This window comes from Lepus europaeus, chromosome 12 (genome assembly GCF_033115175.1).
Source record: "Lepus europaeus isolate LE1 chromosome 12, mLepTim1.pri, whole genome shotgun sequence".
In the NCBI taxonomy this organism is placed as follows: domain Eukaryota; kingdom Metazoa; phylum Chordata; class Mammalia; order Lagomorpha; family Leporidae; genus Lepus; species Lepus europaeus.
In genome coordinates, this window is record NC_084838.1 from 12,320,685 (window position 1) to 12,346,389 (window position 25,705).

A 25,705-nucleotide genomic window follows, 5' to 3' on the forward strand; every position below is an offset into this window, starting at 1 on the left:
AGAGGGAAGCAGGGTGGGAATCTCCACCATCACGTTTCTCAGCAGGAAGCGATCTGGGCACAGAGCCAGGGCTCCCTGTACCTGGACTGCAGCTGTCCCACTGCAGTGCGAGCCAGGGGGCTCGGGATGTGGGAGGTGCACGAGTGGACTGCTGGCTGCTGGCTGGCAGGTCCATGGCTGCTAGGCTGGATGATGAGAGTCACCATTCCATTCATCATTGCGTGGCCTCTAACAGCTTTGATCAGCAGGGCTCTGTAGCCTGAAGCTCATTTGCTATGGTTCTCTGACCCTCAATTAAGGAATGACCACAAATGCGGGCTCCTTTTGTTTTGAGAGTCTGGCGATGAAAGGAGGAAGACTGGTTGGAATTCTCTAGAAGTGAAATTTGCTGCCTTGCAGACTTGCACGCACTCCAGCCAAGCTGCAGTTAACCAGCCTACAGCCTTATTCTCCTGCTAATACATAGGGGGTGTTGCCTGGAGGGGCCCAGGTGGGAAGAGCAGCCAGCGGCTGCCAGGGAGGCGCCCTACTGGAGACCCTGAGTGAGCCGCAGAGACTCTCCGAGCCTCTCTACGCTGATCTGTGGAGCTGGAGAAGAGCCCTTCCCTGCCACTTCGTGAGTGAGCGTGAAGATCTATCGAGAAGGGAGAGAGGCTGCTTTGCGAAGCAGGAGACGCGTGTGACCCGGGAGCAGGCTGACTCATCAAGAGGACCCATTTAGCTTAGTCTAGCTCTTTAGCTTCTAAACTGTGTTCTTTCCCTTCACCCCTGACCACAGGTCTGGATTCTTGGACTGCTTAGCGCCACAGCTCACCCCCTGAACCCCTCCTCAGGTCCTCCTCGTGCTTGGGATTGGAGAGGAGGACCCAGTAGAAGGAAAAGGCAGGGCCTGGCCACGGTCCTGTGGCCCTGGAGTGAGAGGAGGGTAAGACAGACGCCCGAGGGGATGCAGCTGCAGGCAGGAAGGTTTCTGTTGCTTAAAATACAACCGAAAAAGGCACATGTGTGATGCCGTGTCACAAAGTGGACACACCTGGGGAGCCACTACCCCAGTCACAGAACAAAACATGACCAGGCCCACCAGGAGTCTCGTCCGGGTCCCTTCGCGGTCATGACCACCCCCAAGGAAACCACCAAGCAGACTTCCACAACCACCACAGCTCAGGTTTGCATGTTTTTGGTCTTTAAAGCAAGGGCACCATCTACGAGTACCCTTTTGCACCCAGCAAAACCATGTGTGTGAGATTCGTCCTTGTTGACATGGGTGCCAGTAGCTTGGTCACCCTCCTTGCTGCAGATAGAGTCCTACCGAGGGACCAGCTGACAGCTTACCCACTGGGGGAGTGTCCAGTTGGGGAGTGCTCTGGAATGTTCTACAAGTTTCTTGGGGGATGTATGCACGCTTTCTTTTGGGTGTAGAGCTCGGAGCCGAATGACAACCTCCTAAGGTATGTGTTTGCTCAGACTGAGAGTCCAATAGGAAGAATGAAATCAAGATGTTAGAAGAACTTCCAGATCATGAAGCTCCAACTAGCTCGTGCCCTCAGAGAAGGAAGTTGTGAAACTTCCCTCTGGGGAATAGGAGGAAGAGACTGGATTAGGCATTGCTGAGCGCCCCGCCCCCACTCCCAGCATGGGGCCAGTCCTCAGCTCCTTTCTGTGTGGCTTGGGTCCCCAGTCCTTAGTGGAAGGTTTCTAGACTTTACTCCCTGCACCTGTCCAGCCGCTGGGCAAGGATCAGCTAAGCGGGCTTTTGAGAGTTGCTTTCCTGCTCAGCAAAGCGCCGTGCGTCGTGTTTTACGTGGTGGGGGTTCTGAGAATGACTTCGTGTGCTTTTTGACAAGGTTTGAGCAGTTTTGACACTGTGAACCCACTGCCCTAAGGTCCCTTTCAGCTGGAAGGTGCTATTTTGGTAACAGGAGGTGGGTGTGGGAAATGTTAAGCATTGTTCAGCCTAAGAGCTGGGTTGGACCTCAGCAACCTTTTAAAGTTCTTCCGGGGCGGTTTGCCATATCGGAGACTTAACACCATTTTCTAAAAATGAGGGGTTCAGACATAATAGAAAGGATGTAGAGAAAGGACTTAACTTGGAGGCACATTGAGGTAGAATCGCCACACGCGTTCTGTGATCTGGTAACAGTTCTTGCCCATCCCCCGCCTGGTCCTGGTTTTTGTTGTAGTTGTTGTTGTTTGTTTGTTTGTTTGTTTTTCCCACCTTCTCCCCTGGCCACTCCTCGGAGCAGTCACATGAGGTTGCTGGGGTCCAGAGGAGTCCTCCTTTGGCCCAGGGGTGGTGATGTGGGCAGCTGTGTGGCCCTCTCCTGGTGGCGGCCTTCCCTCCTCCCACATCAGGCCCAGTTTGGACCTGTGGCTTCACTTGGCGAGGGAGGCTGTGCCGTTCAGGGCCTGCAGCTCTGAGTCAACAGGCCTGATAAACAGCCCATTTCCCGGGCCGAGCAAGAAACAAAGCAGAGGGCTCCAACTCCCCCTGCTTCCTGAAACAGCTGTTTGTTCTTTTGAAAGGAGCTGGAATGCTGCACCTTCCCTGCCTCTGAGCCCTGCCTCCTTCTGCGGATCCCACTCAATAGAAACTCGGTTGTTTGGCCTTTTACTCCGGAGGGAAAGAAGCAGACGATGAGGTATGTGAAATATTGAAATGATTTGCCTCTGCCATGTCGGGGTCACTGGGGAAATGGTGAACCTTGTGGATCCGCCCGGGGCAGGATCCCTGCTACCCCCTAAGCTCTTGCTGGTCCCCTGTTTGGAAAGAGGACAAAATCCTTCTTTCCCCCAGCAGTGGATCTGGAAGCGGGAGCTGGTGGGACTCTTGCAGTAAGTTCTGTTTTATTTGGCTCCCCTTGGCAGGACATGCAGGGCTGCAGCAGGTGTGGCTGTGGCCTGGTATTTTCTCTGCAGGATTCATGGGGACAGGGCAGGGGTAGGGTCTTGGGGGACCCTGGAACAGGCATGATGGAGAGATGCGGAACTCTCTTGGGACAGTGCAACAGCTTCCATTTCTCTTCCTTTGGTTCTCTTTGGACAGATCTTTGCACAGTGGTTTCTGGGTTAGGCAGCAAAGACAGCAGGCTGGATCCCAGCCTTTGATTTCCTGACGGGTATTCAAGAAAAGGCACTTCAAGCTGCCCCTCAAAGGACAGGTTGTTCCGTTTGTGATGGCTGGGCTGACAGTTCGCCGTGTATTTAGTCTGAGACCTGTCTGTTGTTTTCCTGTGTCTGAGTTGATGTTGACCCTTATAATGAAGAACATAACTGGGAACAGCCTTCCATGTACTTTCCCGGCCATGAATTGACCCTGTTTCTTCCCCAGGGGAGAACTTCTACACCACCTGCCAATTTAGAGATGTTTTCGGATAACACGGTACCCTCCCTCCTTTCCCTGGCATCATCCTAACACCAGGAACTGGGCCAGGAGGCGCAGAGTCTGCACTTAAGATGCACCACTTCTGGGTGTGTCCAGGGATCTCAGGCGAGCGGCTTCCCTTTGCTGACATTTAGATTCTTCATGACAAAGCCGAGCCAAGGCCACTGCACTGACCCTTGTGAGGAACAAAGGTGATGGAAATGAGGACATCCCACACCAGGCACAGGAGGTGCCTGGAAGCAGCAGAGGCGATGAGCCAGTCAGTGCTCGCTCTGTAGTCCGGGAATAGGTGGCTCCGTGGTGAGTCCCTCTGGCGTTTGGCTGGCTTTGGGTCAGTCCCACGTGGTGATCATGAGAGACAAAACGAAAGGATGTACCAAGGAGATCTGAGTATTCACCTGTGGCCAGGCCTTCCTGTTTAGTACGGCAGCCGAGTGGTGAAAAGACTCCCTGGGTCTGAATCCCGAGCCCTACCACTCTACGCTGTGTGCCATGGGGCAAGTTACTCCACCTCTGGGAGCCCCGCTTTGTTTTCCTATCTGAAAAATGGAAATAATAATAGAGTAACTTCGCAGCCTTATGTGTTATCATCTGAGTGCCTGCTGCTAAAGCGTTTAGCCCAGCGCTGAGCCTGCCTCGGTCTGGGAGGAGCTGGGCCTTGCAGGGCTTGAAGCTGATTCAATTTGGAGGCGTACTTAAAAAAAAAAAAAAAAGATGCAAAGTTGCAAATACAATATTAAGTGGGGAACTAAATGTTTAGAATATGAGACACACGATACCACAACAAATAACAAGAACAAAAACTGACAAATACTCCAGATATGACACAATCCAGAAAACAGCATTCTAGTAAAATGACGGGAAAATAATACAAAGAGATGATGACTATTACTTGGCCGCCTTATGCACCTGTCATGTGTTGGCAGCGTGCTCTTTGCTTGCCTCTAGCTGATAACAATTTTCTAGTCTAATTTTCAGCAGTGACAAGAGAAAGACAAACTAGTGTTGCCTCCAGCGCGGTTAATCAATGGTTGCTTTTTTATTACTGAGAGCTTACGAGAGATTCTTTCCACTCCATAACCTGCTATTGGCAATGCCGCATCTTTAACAGTGCCTTGGTTGGGTGCTGCTAACCAGATCACTGTTTAGATTCAGTCCTCTCGTCCTTGCTGGACCTGGGTCCTGGATAGACCTGGATCATTGTGGCCCCCTGGCAGGACCAGAGCAGTGTACATTCAGGTCCTTCTCCCATCCGAGCTGGAGGGTGCTGGGTGCTCAACAAGATCCTGGGGCAGGTTATCATTGGACCCAGGTGGGTTTAGGGATAGTGAGGTCAGCCTTTCATCTCTACCTGCAGCCTCAGAACAGGTGACAGGGCCACAGAGTGATTCCCACGGGCAAACGCAGCACCCTCTGTCCCTGGGAAGCATGATTGGGGCTCTCCCATTGCACTGCCATCAGATTCAATGTCAGTCTTGCAAGAGAGCTCGTGCCAGTGAGAGGCTCTGAGGGCCAAGCTTCACCATCTCCTGGAAGGCCAGCCTGTGTGCGCAGTGCATGTTGGCTGGCTCATCCACCATTTGATCGACACATCAAGAAATGCACTCAGGTTCCTGCAACAGGATGAGTTCCAAGTGGCTACATGAACCCCCTCTTGAAAAATGAGGTCCCAGGTCAATCAGGAAAGCTTGTTGGGAAAGTTAGGTCAAAAGGACTTAATTCCCCAGACCAAGAGACTGAGGCCAGAGAAATCTGGGGCTCTGGTTACAAGAGCGGGTTCTGTGGCTGTGCTGGGGCTGACTGCAGGTCCGTTCGGAGGATCTTTCCCAAGGGGCAGAGCTGAGTTTCTCGTGCCACGTGGTGGGGGTTGCGGGCTCACCCTGACTGTTCTGTGAGGTGCTGCCATGTATGGATTGCAAGACAGTCATAAACAAGGTCTGCTTTTGTTCTTTCAAGGACCCAGTGAAGGTGTTGGAATTTCTGGGTTGGGTATGTAGAGGCTTGGAGGGTTAAAGGGATTCACCGGAGGTAAACACCTGGGATTTTGTTGACTTGAGTCTTAGCACTAGTGTAAGTTTTACCTGAAATACTGCATCTAAACCCTCTCATTTGTTATCAAGGACATGGAGCACTACAGACTGGAATTTTGCCTAAAGATAATGAACAACTAGTTAATTTCTGCTCCTTCCAAAGGCTCCTACCAGCCCTGTTTTCATTTGCAGCACTTTTGTCACTGCCTGATGTGTTCTATCCTGTTGTGTCTCCCGTTGGATTGGAAGCCCCTTGGAGGTTTTGTTTGCTGAAGTACCTACGGTTCCAAAAACCATCTAGTTGCACGGTAGCCAGGTTCCACGTCTGTTCACAAATTTGTTATACAGCAAGACTGGCACCTTCCTTGTTCATTTGTTCACTCTGCAAAAAAATTCAGCGTGCACCTGCTGAGTGCTGGGGACTGTCCCTGTCTGGACCCATCGCATTCGCTCAAAAGGGAGAAAAGCTCCAGCAGAGCAGAGGCAGTTCTTCTGGGTGGAGGGGCTGGGTTCCTAGGGCAGAATGGAGAACTTATGGACAGAGAGGAGAGCACTTTAACCTGAAAAGATTTGGTTTCCTCTGCCACTACTTCCACCCTGCCTAATTCCTGCTTTCTGAGCTAATGGCTTTTCCAGGGCCTCTGAGTACACAGGGTCACCTTTCCCCTTGATGTGAGATGGAGAAAACAGGGCTCACTGGAATTCCTTTCAGAGAGGAATTCTGTTTAGAAGGAATACCTTGGCTTCGCCCAGTGGGGTGGATCTGGGAGATTTCTCTGAAGATGTTTGTGTGTGTGTGTGTGTTTCTGTGTGTGTTCTGTGCGAGACGGGTTGTGGGTAGGCAAGGCAGAATTCATTTATGGGCCACATGGAAAATTCTTTGTGACTCTCCAGGGAAATAACGGTGGAGAAGGAGGAGGGCGAGGGTTGTGCGAGGGAAGTAGAGAAATGACAGACTTTACAACGTGACCTTTCCTTGTGAAATGCCTCCACATCTGTAACCCAGTCTGCACGCGTTCGGAGGTGTGGGCGGTTTCATTCCCAAACTGGTGCAGGGCCCAGGTTCTGGACAGCTGCGTCCTAGGATTGGCCTGGGAGTAGCTCTTGGAGTCTTAGGATGGATCTGGAGAGAAGTGACTGGAGGGTGAAGTCCCAGGGTCTGAGGGATGACAAGAGAGCTGTGGGGCGGGGGCTGGCTGCCTTCCCCGAGTCTCTGAGGGGTGAGGGCCCCGGGACTGCTGAGGTTCCAGCCTCTGAGGTAGTGTGTTCATATTTAGCAAGTCCTCAGGCTGTCCTCTGATCCTTGAATGAATTTGGAAGCAAACCCACTTTTGTTAGGTAGTGAGTACCCGTCTTTAGAATTAGACAGTTCTGAAAATTCTGAAAGATAAGTAACATACAAGAGAAAGGCTTTCAGACCACAGTGGATGCCAAATGCTCCATTTTTGTCCACACAGAAAAATAAAAATGTTTTAAGAGCCCATTGGCCATGCTGCCAGTCTTCCTGCCCTGGAGACTTGGATTGTAGATTCCAGGGAACAGGGTTATGCCCATGTTGAGTGCTTTCCTAAAGGATGCAGAATTGGCTCATTTGGACAGTTTCCAATTTTAAGTCTCAATCCAGAGTGACGACTGGCCACGGCCAAAGATGAAGCAGGTTCAAGCCATTTATGAAGCCCAGAAAGAAATGAGAGTGCTGCATCCGATGCTGATTTCTGAAGTTAATAATAATAACAACACCTGTGTATTTCCGCAGGGGCTTGAGAGGGGTGTCTGGTTTGGCTTCTCCTGCTGTGTCAGGGGGTTTTATGTTCTTTTGCTCAAGACTCCTCACACTTGTCAGACAGTTTGTGCTTGATCCTGAGCAGGTTGGCGGTGCGGACAGGGGTGGTACAGCTAGGGCCACACAGCCAGCCGTGCACCACAGGCCACTGTAGCCGTGCCTGGGGCTTGATCAGAGAAAATCAAAGTCACATCCCACTTCCAAGGAGCTCTTCAGCACGCTGTGGCACAGAACAGATGGCGAAGCCTGTAGCGTCCCTCATTTGTGCCCATTTGCACTTCATTTTACAACACATTCTTACTCCTAAGCCCCAGATCCTTTCCTTCAAATGCATTTTGAGCACTTGTTAAGTATCAGGCACTGTGCTGATTGGAGCCTCCCAAAAGCTCATTTTACAGACTCCAGTGTTAAGAACTAGCATCTTTTTTAAAGAATTCATGCTATGCCAGGCACAGTACTAAGTAGTTTTGGAACATTACCTGTTGTCATCACCACAATTTTTATTCCTGTTTTAAAGAGGGAAGGAATTGATTGAGTACGATGCAGAAGTTCACAGTCCCTATCTGAAACCCTGGGGCCAGACATGTTGGAATTCAGGATTCGGGGATGTGGATTATCTATTATACATCATGCAGCATCCTCAATGCAGCACTGCATAATAAAGTGAGTCAATATTTATGCAAAGAAGTGTTGAAACAGTCTCACTCGGTAGAATAAAGATTATAAATGGCCTTGATGCCAAATGAATTACAAAAAGGGATTTAGGGTTCGGAGCACCTTGGAGTTGAGGGTGAGGGCCTGGAGAACAGCCAGGGTTCAGGGTTATCCAGTCTTGGATGCCAAAGTCTGGCGTCAAATCCCCACCTTATTCCAAAGCCTGTGTCTGACCACATTCCTCTGGGATATGAAGGCATCAGAACAGAGAGATGGCCACAGCCTCAGAGTGAAATCTGTTCGCTTCCAAACCCAAGACTTTTCTAGCATTCAGTGGCAGTGCTATTGACGCAGATGTCAAGTGGCTCCTCGGAGCCGTCGGCTGAGTTGTGTGCAGCCCCCTGCATTTTTTTCACTTTGTCCTGGGCCCTAGGCTGTATGTGCCAGTTCACATGGTAGTTTGAGAGAAGAAGCCAGAAGCAGAGGCTTACACGTGGCCTGGCAGGCCCATCTGCTCGGGTCTAGAATACCTCCAGTCCTATCAGTAGTTGTATTGAACGCTGGCAGTTGGATTATGACATTGAGTTCAATCTTGACTTCTGCGTTTCCAAAGAGAGCTCACTTTCAAAGTGACAAACAATAGTGTCAGAGATGAAAATCCCGTACTTTGTCTTATTTAACTGGATTTAAAAATAAAGGTGATAGAGCCCCTGAGATCTGAGGCTGGAATCCCCTAGGACCTCGTTTGAAAAAGAATTGGTGATTATGCAATTTTCCCTCTGTGCTCTTCTACTGACTGAATTAGCCTAATTTGCCATGGGAGGCCCATGCAATTTAAGGTAGAACACACTCCTCAGTTCTAGTTAAATATTCATAAATTTGTCCTTTTAGAGAGGATGTGGGTAGAAGCATTTCTTGAAAACCATCTCTTGCTTTGAATTTCATTTATTTCATCTGTTCCCCACCCCCTTCTTTTTTCCCCAGGAGAAAATAATGAATGTCAAAGGAAAAATAATTCTGTCAATGCTGGTTGTCTCGACTGTGATTGTTGTGTTTTGGGAATATATCAACAGGTAATTATGAACCATGATAAAATGATGTTGATGAAGGTATAACCTTGGCTGTGTTTCACTAGTATCAGCCACCTCACCACGTTGTATTGTAGTTAGGATTAACTGAAATCGTAAACAAAGGAGTCTACCCTTCCTGTATTCCTGAGCTCTGTGCTGTATGGAAAATCACCGGATCTCCTGAGTAACTTAAGAAGCCCACATCCCATATTAGAGTACCTGGGTTCAATTCCTGCCTCCCGTTTCCTGCTAATGCAGACCCTGGGAGGCAGTGGTGATGGCTCAAGTATGAGTCTCTGCTGCCCACATGGGAGACCTGGATTTTGTTCTTGGCTCCTGGCTTTTGCCCCTGCCCCAGCCATTGTGGGCATTTGGGGAGTGAGTCGGCAGATAGGATCTCTGAAATAAATAAATAATAACTTCTGGCTTATTAATAGTCTGCCTTCCTGCCATGCTCCTGTTTATCTTGATTTTTTCCCCCTGGTATGCTAGATCCCAAGAGAGTGAAGCCCAAAATGTAATTTTACATAATTTATGTGATCAGATGAGAAAATAACCTTAAGAGATTTCAGACAGGAATTCCTTGAGAAATCCACCCTGAATTTTGCAATCCTAAGATACTTTCAGAGTTTAAAGAGCAACTCAAGGGTTGACTTTTCCTGCAAAAACACACACTTGAGTTGCTGGTGATTCATTTGTGCCTCGTTAAAATTTTTGAGCCTCTCTCTCTCTCTCTCACACACACACACACACACACACTGGAAAGCAAATGAATCGAACATTTCTCTGTTTTCAAATTCATCTGTGGATTCACCTCAAATAGCTAAGCCGCCTCTGTGATTTTTGAGAGAACAATGATTTAGAAATTCCAGCTGAAGGGGCCTCTGGCCAAGGAAGGCTCCAGAGTACCTACAGAAGTGCCGGTGCCTCTGCCTGTGGGTGCACTGGGAAAGCCCAGCCTTCAGGTTCAGAAAGTCCACTGCAGCTCTAGAGAGGACCGAGCTGTCTCAGCACCTGTGGTGTTTTCTTGGTGAAAATGTTTTAGTGGCCCCCAAGTTCCAAAGGTGGCCTGGATTCACATTTGAATATCTTTTTTGAATTCTTAAATTCGAATCTTTGGTGAGCCAGCAGCACCATCTTGGCTGCTGAAGTGAGGAACTGCACCTTCAGGCACATCAGAGCTAGTCCAGGGGGGCTGCGCAGATCTGACTGCTTCTGGACTGTTCTTTCGTTTCATTCGGAAAAACTCATTTTAAGAAAAATTAAAAGCTAGAGTGTGACTAAGTTAAAAGCATTTGGAAACTGGGTCTTTTGAATTGAGGAAACTGAGTGTATTTTGTCCTAAGAAGGGATGAGTCAGAGTTGGGCGTGGGGACCCTGGGGCTCCTTAGGCACTTAGGGATGAGAGTATCCAGGCTGGAATGCAGGGCCAGGAGACCTGCGCCGGTCCTGTGCCACCACTTACCTCCTCTGTGACCTGGGACAACTTACTCAATCACTCTGCTCTTCCATTTCCCAATCTTTAAGCAGGGAGAAAAATCATAATACTTGCTTCTTAGGATTGTTGGGAGGCTGCTCTAGGAACATACCACGCATGGAGTGACTTCACAACTTGTCTTATATAGGCTTACAGGCTGGGGAGGCAAGGTCAAAGTGCCAGCTGCTACCCTGCCCCTGCCCCGGTGAGGGTGCTCTTCCTGCTCCCTATTTCCATACATTACAGAGGAGAAGCAGACTATGGTCTCTTCCTCCTGAGATTTTATTTATTTATTTGAGGGGCAGAGTTACAGACAGAGGGAAGAAGAGACAGAGAGATCTTCCATCTGCCGGTTCACTCCCCAAATGGCCGCAATGGCCAGAACTGGGCCGATCCAAAGCCAGGACAGGAGCTTCTTCCGGACCTCCCACGTGGGTGCAGGGACCCAAGCACTTGAGCCATCTTCTACTGCTTTCCCAGGCCACAGCAGAAAACTGGATCAGAAGTGGAGTAGCCAGGACTCGAACTGACACCTATATGGGATGCTGTTGCTGCAGGCAGATACTTAACCTACTATACCACAGTGCCGCCAGCCCCTGGTCTCTTCCTCTTATAAGGACACCAGTTCCATCATGGTGGTACTGCCCTCATGACCTCATTGAAACCTACTCCCCTCAAAGATCCCATCTCCAACTTCTACCACACTGGGGCTACAGCAGCAGCATATGAATTTTGGAGACAAACATTCATTCCATAAACAGTCATTGTTGTCGTCATCATTATCATCATCTTCTGTTCCAGGGGACAAAACAGACATGGGGACTTGGGCAAAGAGAAGGAAGAGCATTAGCAGTTGCAGTGACCCAATAGAACAAGGAAGCGTCTGTTGGAGCTCTTGCCTGGGGGTTGGAATGTTTATTTGGGTAAACTTTAAGCTCTGATTCTGAAGGCTTGATTGGGTAACCTTGCTGTTTTGGATGGTAGCCAAAGTTGTACTTCCATATTTTAAAATTTTGGTTCACAAAACATGGAAGCCAAAGGCTGAAATGGACACGTGGGCACTGGCCTCTCAGTAATCAGCGTTGTTTTTCAGTGCTGGGTGTGTCCCTCTGCACAGTGGCTGGGGAGCTTCTGGCTGATGCTTTTAAACTGGCATCATCTTGGCCGGCGCCACGGATCACTTGGTTAATCCTCTGCCTGCAATGCTGGCACCCTGGGTTCTACTCCTGGTTGGGGCGCCGGATTCTGTCTCGGTCGCTCCTCTTCCAGTCCAGCTCTCTGCTGTGGCCCAGGAGGGCAGTGGAGGATGGCCCAAGTCCTTGGGCCCTGCACCCGCATGGGAGACCAGGAAGAAGCACCTGGCTCCTGGATTCGGATCAGCGCAGAGCGCCAGCTGCAGCACACCGGCCATAGCGGCCATTTGGGGGGTGAACCAATGGAAAAAGGAAGACCTTTCTCTCTGTCTCTCTCTCTCTCTCTCTCTCTCTCTCTCTCTCTCACTGTCTAACTCTGCCTGTCACCAAAACAAACAAACAAAAAACCAAAAAACTGGCATCATCTAGCCTGGCCACATCATTCTCTGAAGTGTGGGAACCCCTTGAAGCAAACAAGGGGAGCAGATCTTTTGCCACTTTATCAATTGGCCATGTGATGGCTTGAGGTGAGCTGAGAACACTAAGTTTAGACAGGTGGACAGCACCAAGCTAAACACATCGCTCATTAGTAAATAAAACTTGTCAGTAAAGCATCCTCAAAAAATGTTGTCCAGGGCAGCATTGCTTTGAAGCTGGGTTAAAGAACAAAACAAAACAAAATACCAGGGACCAGCATTGTGGCTTAGCTGGTTAAGCTGCCACTGCACTGCCATCCCATGGGAGCAGCTGCTTCAAGACCGAGCTGCTCCACTTTAGATCCATTTCCTTGCTACTGGCCTGGGAAGGCAGTGGAAGATGGCCCAAGTGCACGCGCCCCTGCACTCATGTGGGGGACCTGGAGGAAGCTCCCACCTCCTGGCTTCAGCCTGGCCCAGCCCTGGCCGTTGTAGCCATCTGGGGAGTGAACTGGCAGATGGAAGATCTCTCTGTCTGTTTCTCTGTAACTCTTTCAAATAAATAAATATTTAAAAAATGAAACTTAGAATTTTAGAATTCGAGGAAACCTTAAAAGTTATACAGAATGGTGATGGTGATGGTGATGCCGATAACAGCAGCTACTAGTTATTGAGTGTTTGCATGTGCCAGGAACCATGCTATGCATTGCCTCCAATTTTTACAGTAGCCCTGCAAAGTGGGTCTTGTATTCCAAGTCTCTAGATATGGACATTGAGTCTCAAAAATGCTAAATGTTAATGCTCAAGGTCACATTTTTAGGAAGGTTTAGGTCCTATGTGTCTAATTGCAGCTCATTCTCTTGCCCACTGCACAAACCCTTACTCTAGTCAAGGGTACCCATTTTTTTTTTTTTAAAAGATTTGTTTTATTTACTTGAAAGGCAGAGTTACAGAGAGACAAGAAGAGACAGAGAGAGAAAGAGATCTTCCATCTGTGGGATCACTCGCCAAATGACTGCAACGGCCGGGGTTAGTCCAGGCTGAAACCAGGAGCCAGGAGTTTCTTCCAGGTCTCCTACATGGGTGCAAGGGCCCAGGTGCTTGGGCCATCTTCCACTGCTTTCCCAGGCACATTAGAAGGGAGCTGGATCGGAAGTGAAGCAGCCAGGTCTTGAACTGGTGCCCATATGGGATGCCGGCACTGCAGGCAAAGGTTTAACATGCTATGCCACAATGCCTGTCCCAAGGATCTCCATTTAAAAAATGTATTTATTCACTTAAAAGGTAGGGAGGTGGGAGGGATGGGAAGAGAGAGAGAGAATGAGAATGGGAATATCCATCTTCCATCTGCTGGTTCATTCCCCAAATGTCTGCAACAGCCAGGACCAGGCCAGGCCAAAGCCAGGAGCCCAGAACTCAACCCAGGTCTCGCAGGTGAGTGGCAGGTACTGTTTCCCAGGATGTGCTTTAGCACAAAGCTGGACTGGAAGCAAAGCAGCCAGGACTTAAACCAAGGACTCTGAAATGAGATGTGGGTGTCCCAGAAGCAGTTTAACTGCTGTGCCACAATGACAACCCCAAGGGTTTCCATTTCTTAAGTGACAAGATGGAGGCCAACAGGTGAAATGACTTACTAGTGGGTTTATGTTCATGTTCTAACTAGAACTCAGATCTTCTGATCCATTATCCTGGGCTCTTTCTTGACCTACTTGTCTGTGCTGAATGCTGTGAGGGATATGATGTAGGTCAAGTAAAATTCTTACCCTCAGGCTGGCAATGTGGCATAGTAGGCTAGGCATTCGTGTGCAGCATCCCATGTGGTCACTGGTTCAAGTCCTGGCTGCTCCTTTCCCAATCCAGCTCCTGACTAATGCACCTGGGAAAGCAGTAGAAGATGGTCCAAGTGCTTGGACCCCTGCACCTGTGTGGGAGACCCAGAGGAAACTCCTGGGTCAGGCTCAGCTCTGGCCATTGCAGCCATCTGGGGAGTGAACCAGCAGATGGAAGACCTCTCTCTGTCTATAACTCTGCCTCTCAAGTAAATAAATAAATCTTTTATAAAAAAGGAGGGGGAGATAAGATTTGTGACTGAATAACCAATGATATGAAGTAGATGAAGGATAGTGGGTACAGAAGGGGCCTGGGGAGGTTCAAGGAGTCAGATTCTTTGACTTGGAGGGGAATCCACTTTTTTCAGTTGTTCACAAATATTTATTAAATACCTTCTACATGCCGATGCTGTGCCAGGATACCAATGAAGGCACAGAAAAGGTAGCATTTGAGCTGACATGCCTTAGGGATGAGTATGTTAAAATGCAGTGTGAATATTGCTGTGACCATTGCGATGCTGAAGGATTCTGGGATAGAGTGGGAAGGTGAGAAGGAAAGGTTGCAGAAAAGGTGTGATGTGGGGGCTGACGCTGTGGCATAGTGGGTAAAGCTGCTGCCTGTGGCGCCGGCATCCCATGTGGGCTCCGGTTTCAAGCCTCGGGTACACTACTTCTGATCCAGCTCCCTGCTACTGGCCTAGGAAAAGAAACAGAGGATGACCTAAGTGCTTGGGGCTCTGCACCCATGTGGTAGACCCGGAAGAAGCTCCTGGCTCCTGGCTTTGGGTCTGCGCAGCTCCAGCTATTTCTGCCATTTGGGGAGTGAACCAGAGGATGGAATATTTCTCTGTCTCTCCCCTTCTCTGTAACTCTGCCTTTCAAATATATCAGAGAGAGAGAGAATATGTGACGTGAGCCTGAATCTGCAAATTGCCAGGTGAAATTTGAGCACTGGGTTGTAGCTGATCCTCCTCCTCCTTTTCCTCCTCCTCTTCCTCCTCCTCTCCCTTTCCCCTACAGGACCTGCTGTAAGATTCCCCAGGTCCATATACTACTTCTGTGTCTCACTAGTGGGATCACCTTAGGCCAATCACTTAATGCTGCTTTCCTCAGTCCTCGCACCTGTAGGACTCCATGGAGGTTGTGAGGATTTCAAGAGCTAGCGCAGTGCCCATGTGTCAACGACCATGAATATTATCAGAACTAATAAACAGCTCTGGACACCTGGAATTTCAGAGCTTGGTCCAAGGGTGGGGCTCAAAGAGGAAACCGCATGGTGGAAAAGGATGCGTTTTCTTCCTAGGAGATGTGCAGAAGTCAGGGAGAGGGGCCTTAAGTCAGGGAGAGACTGGAACAATTATTATTATTATTATTATTATTATTATTTTGACAGGCAGAATGGATAGTGAGAGAGAGAGACAGAGAGAAAGGTCTTCCTTTTCGCCGTTGGTTCACCCTCCAATGGCCGCTGCGGCCAGCGCATCGCGCTGATCCAAAGCCAGGAGCCAGGTGCTTCTCCTGGTCTCCCATGCAGGTGCAGGGCCCAAGCACTTGGGCCATCCTCCATTGCCTTCCCGGGCCACAGCAGAGAGCTGGCCTGGAAGAGGGGCAACCGGGATAGAATCCAGCGCCCCAACTGGGACTAGAACCCGGTGTGCCGGTGCCGCAAGGTGGAACAATTATTATTTGTATGTTTTAGAGACGAGGTAGCTGAGGCTGGGCTGGGGCAGGGCTGGGGCAGGTGCTGTAACCCAGGTTCAGAACTCTCAGCCAGGCTGTCTCCCTTTTATTCACAAGGAGGATTAGTCAGCTAAGTGAACCCCAGAACCAGGCACAGCTTCTCTGCACAGATCATGGAGCAATCCAGTATGATGACAAGTCCTGTCACTTTTACCCCCAAAATGTCTCTGAAATCGTTGCACTTCCCGTCATGACCTGTGGCTGCCTGGCTCACTGTCATCACCTCCCAGCTGGTCTCCTCATCTATTTTTACACTTCCTTTATTCTCCAGGGATCTTTTCCAGTTACAAATGAGACCCCGTTTCTCCTTAGCTTAAAACCCCTCAAGGGCAAAATTTCCAGGCAGGTCCCAGCGAGACCTCTGGCTTCTCTCTTATCTCTTTGTAGTTGCCTCCTTCCTTCTTCTTTTTTTTTTTTTTTTTTTTTTTTGACAGGCAGAGTTAGTGAGAGAGAGAGAGACAAAGAGAAAGGTCTTCCTTCCGTTGGTTCACGCCCCAAATGGCCGCCACGGCCGGCGTGGTGCCTCCTCTTGGTCTCCCATACAGGTGCAGGGCCCAAGGACTTGGGCCATCCTCCACCACCTTCCTGGGCCACAGCAGAGAGCTGGACTGGAAGAGGAGCAACTGGGACAGAATCCGGTGCCCCAACTGGGACTAGAACCCGGGGTACTGGCGCCGCGGCTCACTAGGCTAATCCTCTGCCTGCGGCGCCAGCACTCCGGGTTCCTTCCTTCTTATACCAGGGCCCTTGCACATTTTTTGCTCTATGTGGAACACTCTTCCCACTTCCTGTTCCCTCTTCCTCTTCCCCTGGTGACCCCTATGCTTTATGGCATAGCTAAAACATCACCACCTCCTCCTGGAAGCCATCAAGATCTTCCTGTTAAGTATTCATGGTTTCTTGTTTTTTGTTTGTTTTTGTTTTTGTTTTTTTATTTCTTAGAGAGAGAGATCTGTTGATTCACTACCCAAATGCCTACAACAGCCAGGGTGGGTCTAGGCTGAAGCCAAGAGCCTGGAACTCAATCTGGATCTCTCACATGGATGCCAGGGGCCAAGGACTTAAGGACTTGAGAACTATCATGTTCCTCCCAGGATGTGCAGCCAGGACTTGAACCCAGGCACTATGATATGGGATATGGGCATCCCAAATGGTGTCTTAGCCGCTGTACCAAACACCTGTCCCTTCTTGTGCTTTTTCTTTATGGTGCTTTTTGGAATATGAAGGCATGTAGCTGTGTAATTAGCTGAATAGGGTCTGCCTTGCAAAGATGAGGCGCAGACCTGTCTTGGCCAGCACTGTGTCCTCAGCAAGTGTTCACTGGATGACTGACTAGAGGACTCACACAGCTCTGGCCTAGCCTGGGAGGGCTGTAAGACCGTCACCCCACCTTCAGTAACTGAAGAAATTCACTCTAGGTGCAGCTGGTGCTGTGTTCTAGAGGGAGATAAATCCTGGGTGAGAAAGAGCTGGCCATGGCATTTCTACCCTCCAGACCCTCGGGGTAGCTGGCAGGAGAGGACCATCTGTCTCTCAGTGAAATCACTCCTAGACAATGGAGAGCTGTCTTCTGTTAAAAAAAAAAAATCATGATTTGAGATTCTTTAGAGATCCCCTTCCCTGGAGGTCCCGAGGTGACTGTGCCTGGACACTCCCAGTCCCAGTCTCCTGCTGTCACTGGTTATGGCTAAGAGGGAAGGAGAAACCTGGCAGTAGCTAAGACGCAGGCTCTCTGCTCACCTCAGGACTCAGGGAGAATGGTTACAAATTAAGACTTTCACAGCACTAAAAGTAACATGTTTTTATTTCTTCTTTGCTTTTAGCCCAGAAGGCTCTTTCTTGTGGATATATCAGTCAAAGTGAGTAAGCTGAATTCTAGGTATCTATGGGATGCTTCTCACATCTCTTGCACCCACTAAGGTCTGTTCTTTGCATGGCAGCTAGTGACGGCCCTCAAGCCAAAATAGGAGGGTAGCAGGTGGAGCTCCCCGCACATCCTACCTTCTCTTTATAGAACCATGGCTAGTGTTTTGTCCTTGGTTCTCATGAAAGGAATCTTTTTTTTTTTTTTTTTAAAGATTTATCTATTTACTTGAGAGGCATAGTTATAGACAAGAGAGAGGTCTTCAATTCACTGGTTCAGCTGGGAGCTCAGATGACCCAAAGTCAGGAGCCAGGAGCTTCTTCTGGGTCTCCCATGCAGATGCAGGGGCCCAAGCACTTGGGCCATCCTCTACTGATTTCCCAGGCTATCAGCAGGGAGCTGGATTGGAAGTGGAGCAGCTGGGACTCAAACCTGTGCCTATATGGGATGCTGGTGCCACAGATGGATGCTTAGCCCACTATGCCAAAGTGCTGGTCCCATGAAAGGAATCTTTAAGTGGTGTCATTTGAGGCACATCCCCGTCTTGCCAATAAAAAGAAATCTGGAAAGATACTGTCCATTATTCTGCCCACTATATGTTGTCTAAAGACCCATGCAAGAAACTGCTCTGAGAATAAAAGGGAAAGTTTGAGTTGCTTGATGAGCCACTGTGTATCTTTAAAAAAGAATTATCTTTAGGGGCCAGCGCTGTGGCATAATAGGTAAAGCTGCCGCCTGAAGTGCCCGCATCCCATATGGGCACCGGTTTGAGTCCGCCTGCTGCACTTGCGATCCAGTTCTCTGCTGTGGCTGGGAAAGCAGTAGAGGATGACCCAACTTCTTGGGCTCCTGCACCCGTGTGGGAGACCCGGAGGAAGCTCCTGGCTGCTGGTTTTAGATCAGCCCAGCTCCAGCTGTTGCGGCCATTTGGGGAGTGAACCAGCAGATGGAAGACCTGTCTCTCTCTTTGTCTGCCTCTGCCGTTCTGTAATTCTGCTTTTCAAATAAATAAATAAATAAATCTTTAAAAATTATCTTTAAAAAAGCAAATTATTATAGGCTGGCGCTGCGGCTCACTAGGCTAATCCTCCACCTGCAGTGCCAGTACACCGGGTTCCAGTCCTGGTCGGGGCGCCGGATTCTGTCCCGGTTGCTCCTCTTCCTGTCCAGCTCTCTGCTGTGGCCTGGGAGTGCAGTGGAGGATGGCCCAGGTCCTTGGGCTCTACACCCGCATGGGAGACCAGGAGAAGCACCTGGCTCCTACCTTCGGATCAGCGCACTGTGCCGGCCGTGACAGCCATTGGAGGGTAAACCAACGGCAAAGGAAGACCTTTCTCTCTGTCTCTCTCTCTCTCTCACTGTCCACTCTGTCAAAAAACAAAAACAAACAAACAAAAAAAACTAAAAGCAAATTATAGCTATTTAAACTTGTCTTTTCCTTTAACTGGCTTGGTTACTAGGAATCTCAGAGCAAAGTATTGTGCTTGACTGCTTGTGTCTGCCCCAGCCTTAATTCTTGTTATAATTTATACACTGGTATGAAGTCCTGGCTTTTATGCTTGCATGCCATGAGACCTTCTTAGCCAATATCAGCTGTAAAATAAAAACAGAGATACAAGTTTACTTTGGGTTCCAATTTCATGTGAAACACCATCTGGGTGACTAAATCACTGTTTCTCTTTCTGTTCCTCCTTGTGTTTTTTATTCCTGTGCTGTCTCTTGGTTTATGATAACCATACCTCTGTACTGAAAGCCATCTCAAACACTTCCTAAAAGTAGATGGGCTTTGAAACAGTTTTTTCATATTATTACGCTTGTTCATGCATTACCTCACCACCCTATTTGTCCAACTGAATTCAGGGCGTTGCAGCCCCTGGCTCCCCTCCCCGCCCCACAGAAGGCCCCCGGTTGGAAAGACTCTCACAATGAGACAGTGTGCAGGCTTTCTCATGTGGGTGGCTAACGTGGGTTCTACTCTCACTTTCCTGAACTTGTTCAGCAGCCCTCAGATTTTCTGAGGCTGTCACTGCTGACCTTTGGGCAACCTGAATTTTTAATTTTTCAAGCTGACCTTTGTAGCAACTTGAATTCTCCTAGTTTAACAAAGGAGATCATTCTGGGAAATGTGTGATTTTTTTTTTCCCCATTAAGACTGTAACTTGTTACAGTAATTTTCAATTTAGAAAGCCTTTACATGTACACGATTCCATCAGTCTTCAAGACTATCTTCATGGAAGGTTTAGCATTATTGTTATTATTAACTACACTTTTCAGAGGAGAAACTTGAATTCAGAGAGGGAAAATAGCCTATCACAGTGACAGAACTAGTGAGTAGCAGATCCAGCACTCAGGCTGATGTGTAAATGCTGTCCTGTATCCCTGTCTTCTTTCTTTCCTCTCCCTGGATAAGTGCATTGCCGGGGGCGGGGGGGGGGGGGGGAGGAAGGAAGGGGAGACTGAGGGGGCTCAGGGGTGTCCTCCTTCATTCAGCTGGAGTGCTTCATTTTTATTTCATGAACTGGCAGCTTTAATTTTTGTTTTATTTATTATTATTTTTTTTGACTGGCAGAGTGGATAGTGAGAGAGAGAGACCGAGAGAAAGGTCTTCCTTTGCCGTTGGTTCACCCTCCAATGGCCACCGCGGCTGGCGCGCTGCGGCCGACGCACCACGCTGATCCGATGGCAGGAGCCAGGTGCTTCTCCTGGTCTCCCCTGGGGTGCAGGGCCCAAGCACTTGGGCCATCCTCCACTGCACTCCCGGGCCACAGCAGAGAGCTGGCCTGGAAGAGGGGCAACCGGGACAGAATCCGGCGCCCAGACCGGGACTAGAACCTGGTGTGCCGGCACTGCAAGGCGGAGGATTAGCCTAGTGAGCCGCGGCACCGGCCATTTTTTTTTTTTTTTTTTAAAGTGATCTCTGCCATTAAAAATGTTTGGAAATTCCCAGTTTGGGGATTGCCTTATTTTCTAAAAATGTTTGCATTCTTTTTCATTTCTTAGAAACCCAGACGTTGGTGACAGCAGCACTCCAAAGGGCTGGTGGTTCCCGAGCTGGTTTAACAATGGGTAAGGTGGCCGGATGGCAGTCTGTGTGCCCCACCCCGTGCTGGCAGAGTCCAGGTACAGAGGTCCGTGAGCGTCTTGGTCACTCACCTGTCTTGCTTTCTGATATCTAGTTTACGAGTAAGACAAGGTGGTTTTTTTCCCCCAGTTAACTTAGGAGTAACGCTTGGGTTGAAGTTTCGATCACAGGAAAGACAACTATAGACTAAAAATTCTTAGGAAGTCTGTTTTATCAAGATTCCTCCACCCCCTGAAACAATCTGAGGGTTGTCAGGCCATTATTTTGCTAACTAGAAAGGCAGTAAAAAAAAGGTGGGAACTGCACGTTTTCATCAAAGGTATGTCTTCATGAATAAATGTTCAGTGTCATGAGTTTGTTTAGCCAGTTCACTCAGTGCACACTTTGTCTTGGACTGCGTTTTTTTGGGATATTTATCAGCCACCATCCTTGCCTTACCTGACTTGTTTTCCCTTTGTATTTAGGTCCCATAGTTATCAAGAAGAAGAAGAAGACATAGACAAAGAAAAGAGGAGAGAAAAGGGACAACGAAAGGAGGATGATGAAGAAGAGCTTCAGCTCTGGGAATGGTTTAATCCAAAGTAAGACAAGACAGAAATATTGCTATACGAGCAGTAAAGCATAAGTCAGCAGGAGGAGGTGGGAACAGTGTAAGACAGCAGTGCCATTGAGAACATTCTTGGTTTGGAAGAAAGGGTCTTAGCATAGATTAGACCTTAATAATGAGTTTTGTTTGAAAAACCAAGAAACAAAATTTAGATCTAGACATTTTGAACCAAGTGGATGAGGTAACATGGTGGTTCTGACAGCCGTTGGCTAGTGGTAGTAGGTGAAGCACAAATCACAAAATATTGGGATGGGAGAGGTCTTCCAGGCCAGAGTCAGAACAAGAAAATTCTCTAAGTTACTTGTAAAATGGGAATGGTCATTTTAAATAAGTCTCATGGGGCCAGAAATTCACTCGTTAGACAAGAGTACACTAACGTTTATCAAAGCTTACATGCTGGCTGGTGTTTTTCAAACTGCCAGTCATGGCTGTTGATGTGTTCAGGACTAGTTTAATGGCTCCAAACCAACTTAAAATATTAAATGGAATAGAACATCAATAGGCATCACATGAATTAAGGATAATTGTTGTATAGTGAAATTTTTGTTTCTATTTTTGCATCTATTCCAGGGTGAGGGATCTCAGGCTCCAGAAAGACTGAATGTGTCCTGGCAAGTTCTCGTACTGTTCTGGAAAAGGCACAGGGGCCATCTGAATATTTATCACATCATCCACAGGCCATACAGAATGACCGACTTAAAAATTAGCTGGCTATTGATTTATTTAATTTTGAGTCCTGCCTGTGGCTGCCTTGGCAAGGCCAGACCAAATGATTTCCTGGGCCTTATGAGGCCCGCAGGCCAGACATTCCCCACCCCTGTTAGAAGATCCATGCCAGGATTAGCCGGCGCCGCGGCTCACTAGGCTAATCCTCCGCCTTGCGGCGCCGGCACACCGGGTTCTAGTCCCGGTCAGGGCACCGATCCTGTCCCGGTTGCCCCTCTTCCAGGCCAGCTCTCTGCTGTGGCTAGGGAGTGCAGTGGAGGATGGCCCAAGTCCTTGGGTCCTGCACCCCATGGGAGACCAGGAGAAGCACCTGGCTCCTGCCATCGGAACAGCGCGGTGCGCCGGCCGCAGCGCGCTACCGCGGCGGCCATTGGAGGGTGAACCAGCGGCAAAAGGAAGACCTTTCTCTCTGTCTCTCTCTCTCACTGTCCACTCTGCCTGTCAAAAAAAAAAAAAAAAAAGATCCATGCCAGGATGGAAGGATGGAAATTTTGGCCTCCCAAGTGTCATTTGATGAACTAGATAACAGAGTGGCCATCTATGAAATGCTTAGCCATAGCTAGAAATGTAAGGAGATGAAAGTCGTGTTGCTTTGATAAGACCTTTAGGTGGGGGAGTAAGACCCACCCTTGAGGGGCGAGCAGGCTAGACGAGCCAAGAATGTCACCAAGGAGGAGGGTGAGACATCTTACTGTGGCACTCATGCTTTGCTGAATGGGACTTAGGAGGTGGGACTGTGCTGAAGTACGGGGGGTGGGGAGAGGAGATAGACCATGGGCACCAGCTGTCACCCTCTCTCCCATGCATGACTCAGGTTTGCCTCCAAAGGAATAGTGAGCACATACCTAACAATGTTGGTTTGGATGGGCATCCAATTTAAGCCTTTTTAGGGCACCAAAGTCTATTTTTTTGCATAAATGAAGATTGGATGAAAGAATGTTATATAAAGGCATTCTTTTCTGTAAGTCACCTAAGTATACCACAGTGTACATGTTTCAGTGTCCACATATTTCCACATCAAGAGCTTTTAGCTTCCAAGACACCACACCCTTATTTGCCTCCTGCGTCTACATTCTGTCTCCTTGATAGGGGCATCTCCCTCTTCCCGGCCGTCAGGTGTCAGGGTTTCTGGGGGGCTAACCCTGGCAGTTTATTTTCTGTTCTGCCTACACCACTCTCCAGTGTGCTGTCATCCATTGCCATGGCACTAGACACTGTGTGTGAGAGAATGACTCTCACATTCATGTATGGCCCAGACATGTTCTCTGAGCCCTCACTTGTATCTCCCAGCCCTGCCTGTTGTTCCTGCAGGACCTACATGACCCAGATGGATTTCTCAGTTCCATCCCACACGTGTTCTTCTCTTCATTTCTTGCCTTAGCAAATGACTCCATAGTCAAGAGGCCTTTCCTCCGTCCACCCCACAGCTTAACTTATGAACATGCACTGTTAATTCTCCCCCCAGTCTTTCTCACATTAGCCCCCTCTCTCCTCACCACAGCCACCATGCCTGTTCATGTTGCCATAAACTCTTTGTTATAAGCTCTTGCATGTTGTTGCTTTAAAAGTTCAGTCTATAATGAGTTGTGGCACTCCATACTTTTTTTTAAAACCTACCTTGTGATTTATAGAATTTAAACACTTCCTTTATCCAACTCGTGGGTACTGCAATGTATGCATAAATGAATACATGAAATTGAAAGTGCTTTGGTTACAGAGGCCCCTTTACTCCCGGGGGTAGAGGGAAGCTTTTGGCCTGTACTGATGGAACTACACATGCTGTTGTCACACGGTTGGGTGCCCTGTTTGGAAGCAAGGCATTTGAGCAGCTCTTTCCTGGCACTTTTCCCTCCTTTTAGAGCCCTGTGTTTGTGATGTCAGGCATGTCTGGCAGTTGACACTGTCAAAAACTAGCTATTGGGGCTGGCGCTGTGGTGCAGGGGGTTAAAGCCCTGGCCCGAAGTGCTGGCATTCCATATGGGTACCAGTTCAAGTCCTGGCTGCTCTACTTCCGATCCAGCTCTCTGCTATGGCCTGGGAAAGTAGTGGAGGATGGCCTAAGTCCTTGGGCCCCTGCACCCGCATGGGAGACCCAGAGGAAACTCCTAGCTTCGGATAGGCCCAGCTCTGGCTCTTGCGGTCATTGGGGAGTGAAACAGCAGATGGAAGACCTCTCTCTCTCTCTCTCTTTTGAAGGAAGGAAGGAAGGAAGGGAGAGAGGAAAGGAGGGATGGAGGGAGGGAAGGAGGGAAGGAAAAGAAGAAAAGAAAGAGGGATTGCATTAAAAAAAAACCTAGCTATTGTACATGTGTGGGCTGCCTGTGTCTCTTCTGTTTTTTAATCTTTTGGGTATTTTTTTTAAAGATTTATTTATTTATTTGAAAGGCAGAATTACAGAGAGGCAGATTCACTTCCCAACCAGAGAGGCTGGTTCACTTCCCAAATGGCTGCAATGGCTGGAGCTGGGCCGATCCGAAGCCAAGAGCCAGGAGTCAGGAGCTTCTTCCAGGTCTCCCAGGTGGCTGCCTCCCTTCCTCCCCTCTGCCTGCATTCTGGCTGTTTTCAGCTTCTTGCTAAGTTGGAATTTCCAGTAGAATTGAATAATTAACTGTTGAGAAATAGAGCAGTTTAATTTTTACTTAAACATTAATTTTTAATATTGCTGCTTTTTTTTCCTGTTAGAAGGAGTCCTTCCCGTTCAAGAAACCAAACTGGACACTGTTTTTTTTGTTGTTGTTGTTTTTTTTTTTTTTAATTTTTTGACAAGCAGAGTGGACAGTGAGAGAGACAGAGAGAAAGGTCTTCCTTCCGTTGGTTCACCCCCCCAATGGCCGCTGCAGCCGGCGCGCTGCAGCCGGCGCGCTGCAGCCGGCGTACCGCGCTGATCCGAAGCCAGGAGCCAGGTGATTCTCCTGGTCTCCCATGCGGGTGCAGGGCCCAAGCACTTGGGCCATCCTCCACTGCACTCCCGGGCCACAGCAGAGAGGGAAGAGGGGCAACCAGGACAGAATCCGGTGCCCAGACCGGGACTAGAACCTGGGATGCCGGCGCCGCAGGTGGAGGATTAGCCTATTGAGCCGCGGGGCCGGCCTGACACTGTTTTTTATGTAGTCTTTCTAAAAGATATGGACGGAGTGTTCATGCAGTTGAGAAGTATGCAGCAGGCTAAAAACCTGTTGGGACTACAAGACTGTCTGGTCTCAGTGCTAATTTTTCTGATCCCAGGGCTTAGCCTTAGTCTGCTCCTTTGTATAAATTAAATGAGAAAAGACTCAGTTACCTTATCCTTCTTTCCTATCCCCAGTTTCTTTACTACAATGGGGATGATGACAGCATACACCTCATAGGGTACTTGTGAAGATTAAATGTAAGAATCAAGAGGCCAGCATTGTGGCATAGCAGGTTAAGCCACTGCCTGTGACTCCAGAATCCTATATGGGCACCAGTTTGAGTTCCAGCTGCTCTTCTTCCAATCCAGCTCCCTGCTGGTGGCCTGGGAAAGCAGTGGAGGATGGCTCAAGTGCTTGGGCCCCTGCACCCACATGGGAGACCTGGAAGAAGCTCCTGGCTCCTGGTTTCGGTTCAGTACAGCTCCACCTTTGTGGCCATTTGGGGAATGAACCAGTGGATGGAAGATCTCTCTCTCTCTGTCTTTCCTTCTCTCTCTGTAACTCTGCGTTTCCAATAAATAAATAAATCTTAAAAAAATAAATAAATAAAGGCAGAGCTACAGAGAGGAGACAGTGAGAGTGAGAGTGAGAAAGAGAGAGAGAGAGAGAGAGATCCATTTGCTGGTTCACTTCCCAAATGGTCATAATGACCTGGGCATGGCCAAGCTGAAACCAGGAACTAGGAGCTTCATCCAGGTCTCATATGTGGGTGCAGGAGCCCAGGAACTTGGACCATCTTCCA

General features: G+C 48.7%; 1 protein-coding gene across 3 annotated transcripts in view; it reads left to right on the forward strand.

The window, feature by feature from the left end:
- GGTA1 (glycoprotein alpha-galactosyltransferase 1 (inactive)) overlaps positions 1–25,705 on the forward strand; it is a 66,253-nt gene that overhangs the window by 31,569 nt on the left and 8,979 nt on the right. Inside the window, exons 2-7 of one of the 3 annotated variants that reach the window (XM_062207633.1) lie at positions 2,524–2,639; positions 7,713–7,858; positions 8,834–8,922; positions 17,338–17,373; positions 20,379–20,444; positions 20,925–21,041. In XM_062207633.1, coding sequence (XP_062063617.1) covers positions 7,802–7,858; positions 8,834–8,922; positions 17,338–17,373; positions 20,379–20,444; positions 20,925–21,041 — 365 coding nt within the window. In that variant the 5' untranslated portion in view covers positions 2,524–2,639; positions 7,713–7,801. The remainder of the gene's footprint in view (positions 1–2,523; positions 2,640–7,712; positions 7,859–8,833; positions 8,923–17,337; positions 17,374–20,378; positions 20,445–20,924; positions 21,042–25,705) is intronic. The other 2 variants (XM_062207634.1, XM_062207635.1) reach the window with 2 other exon arrangements.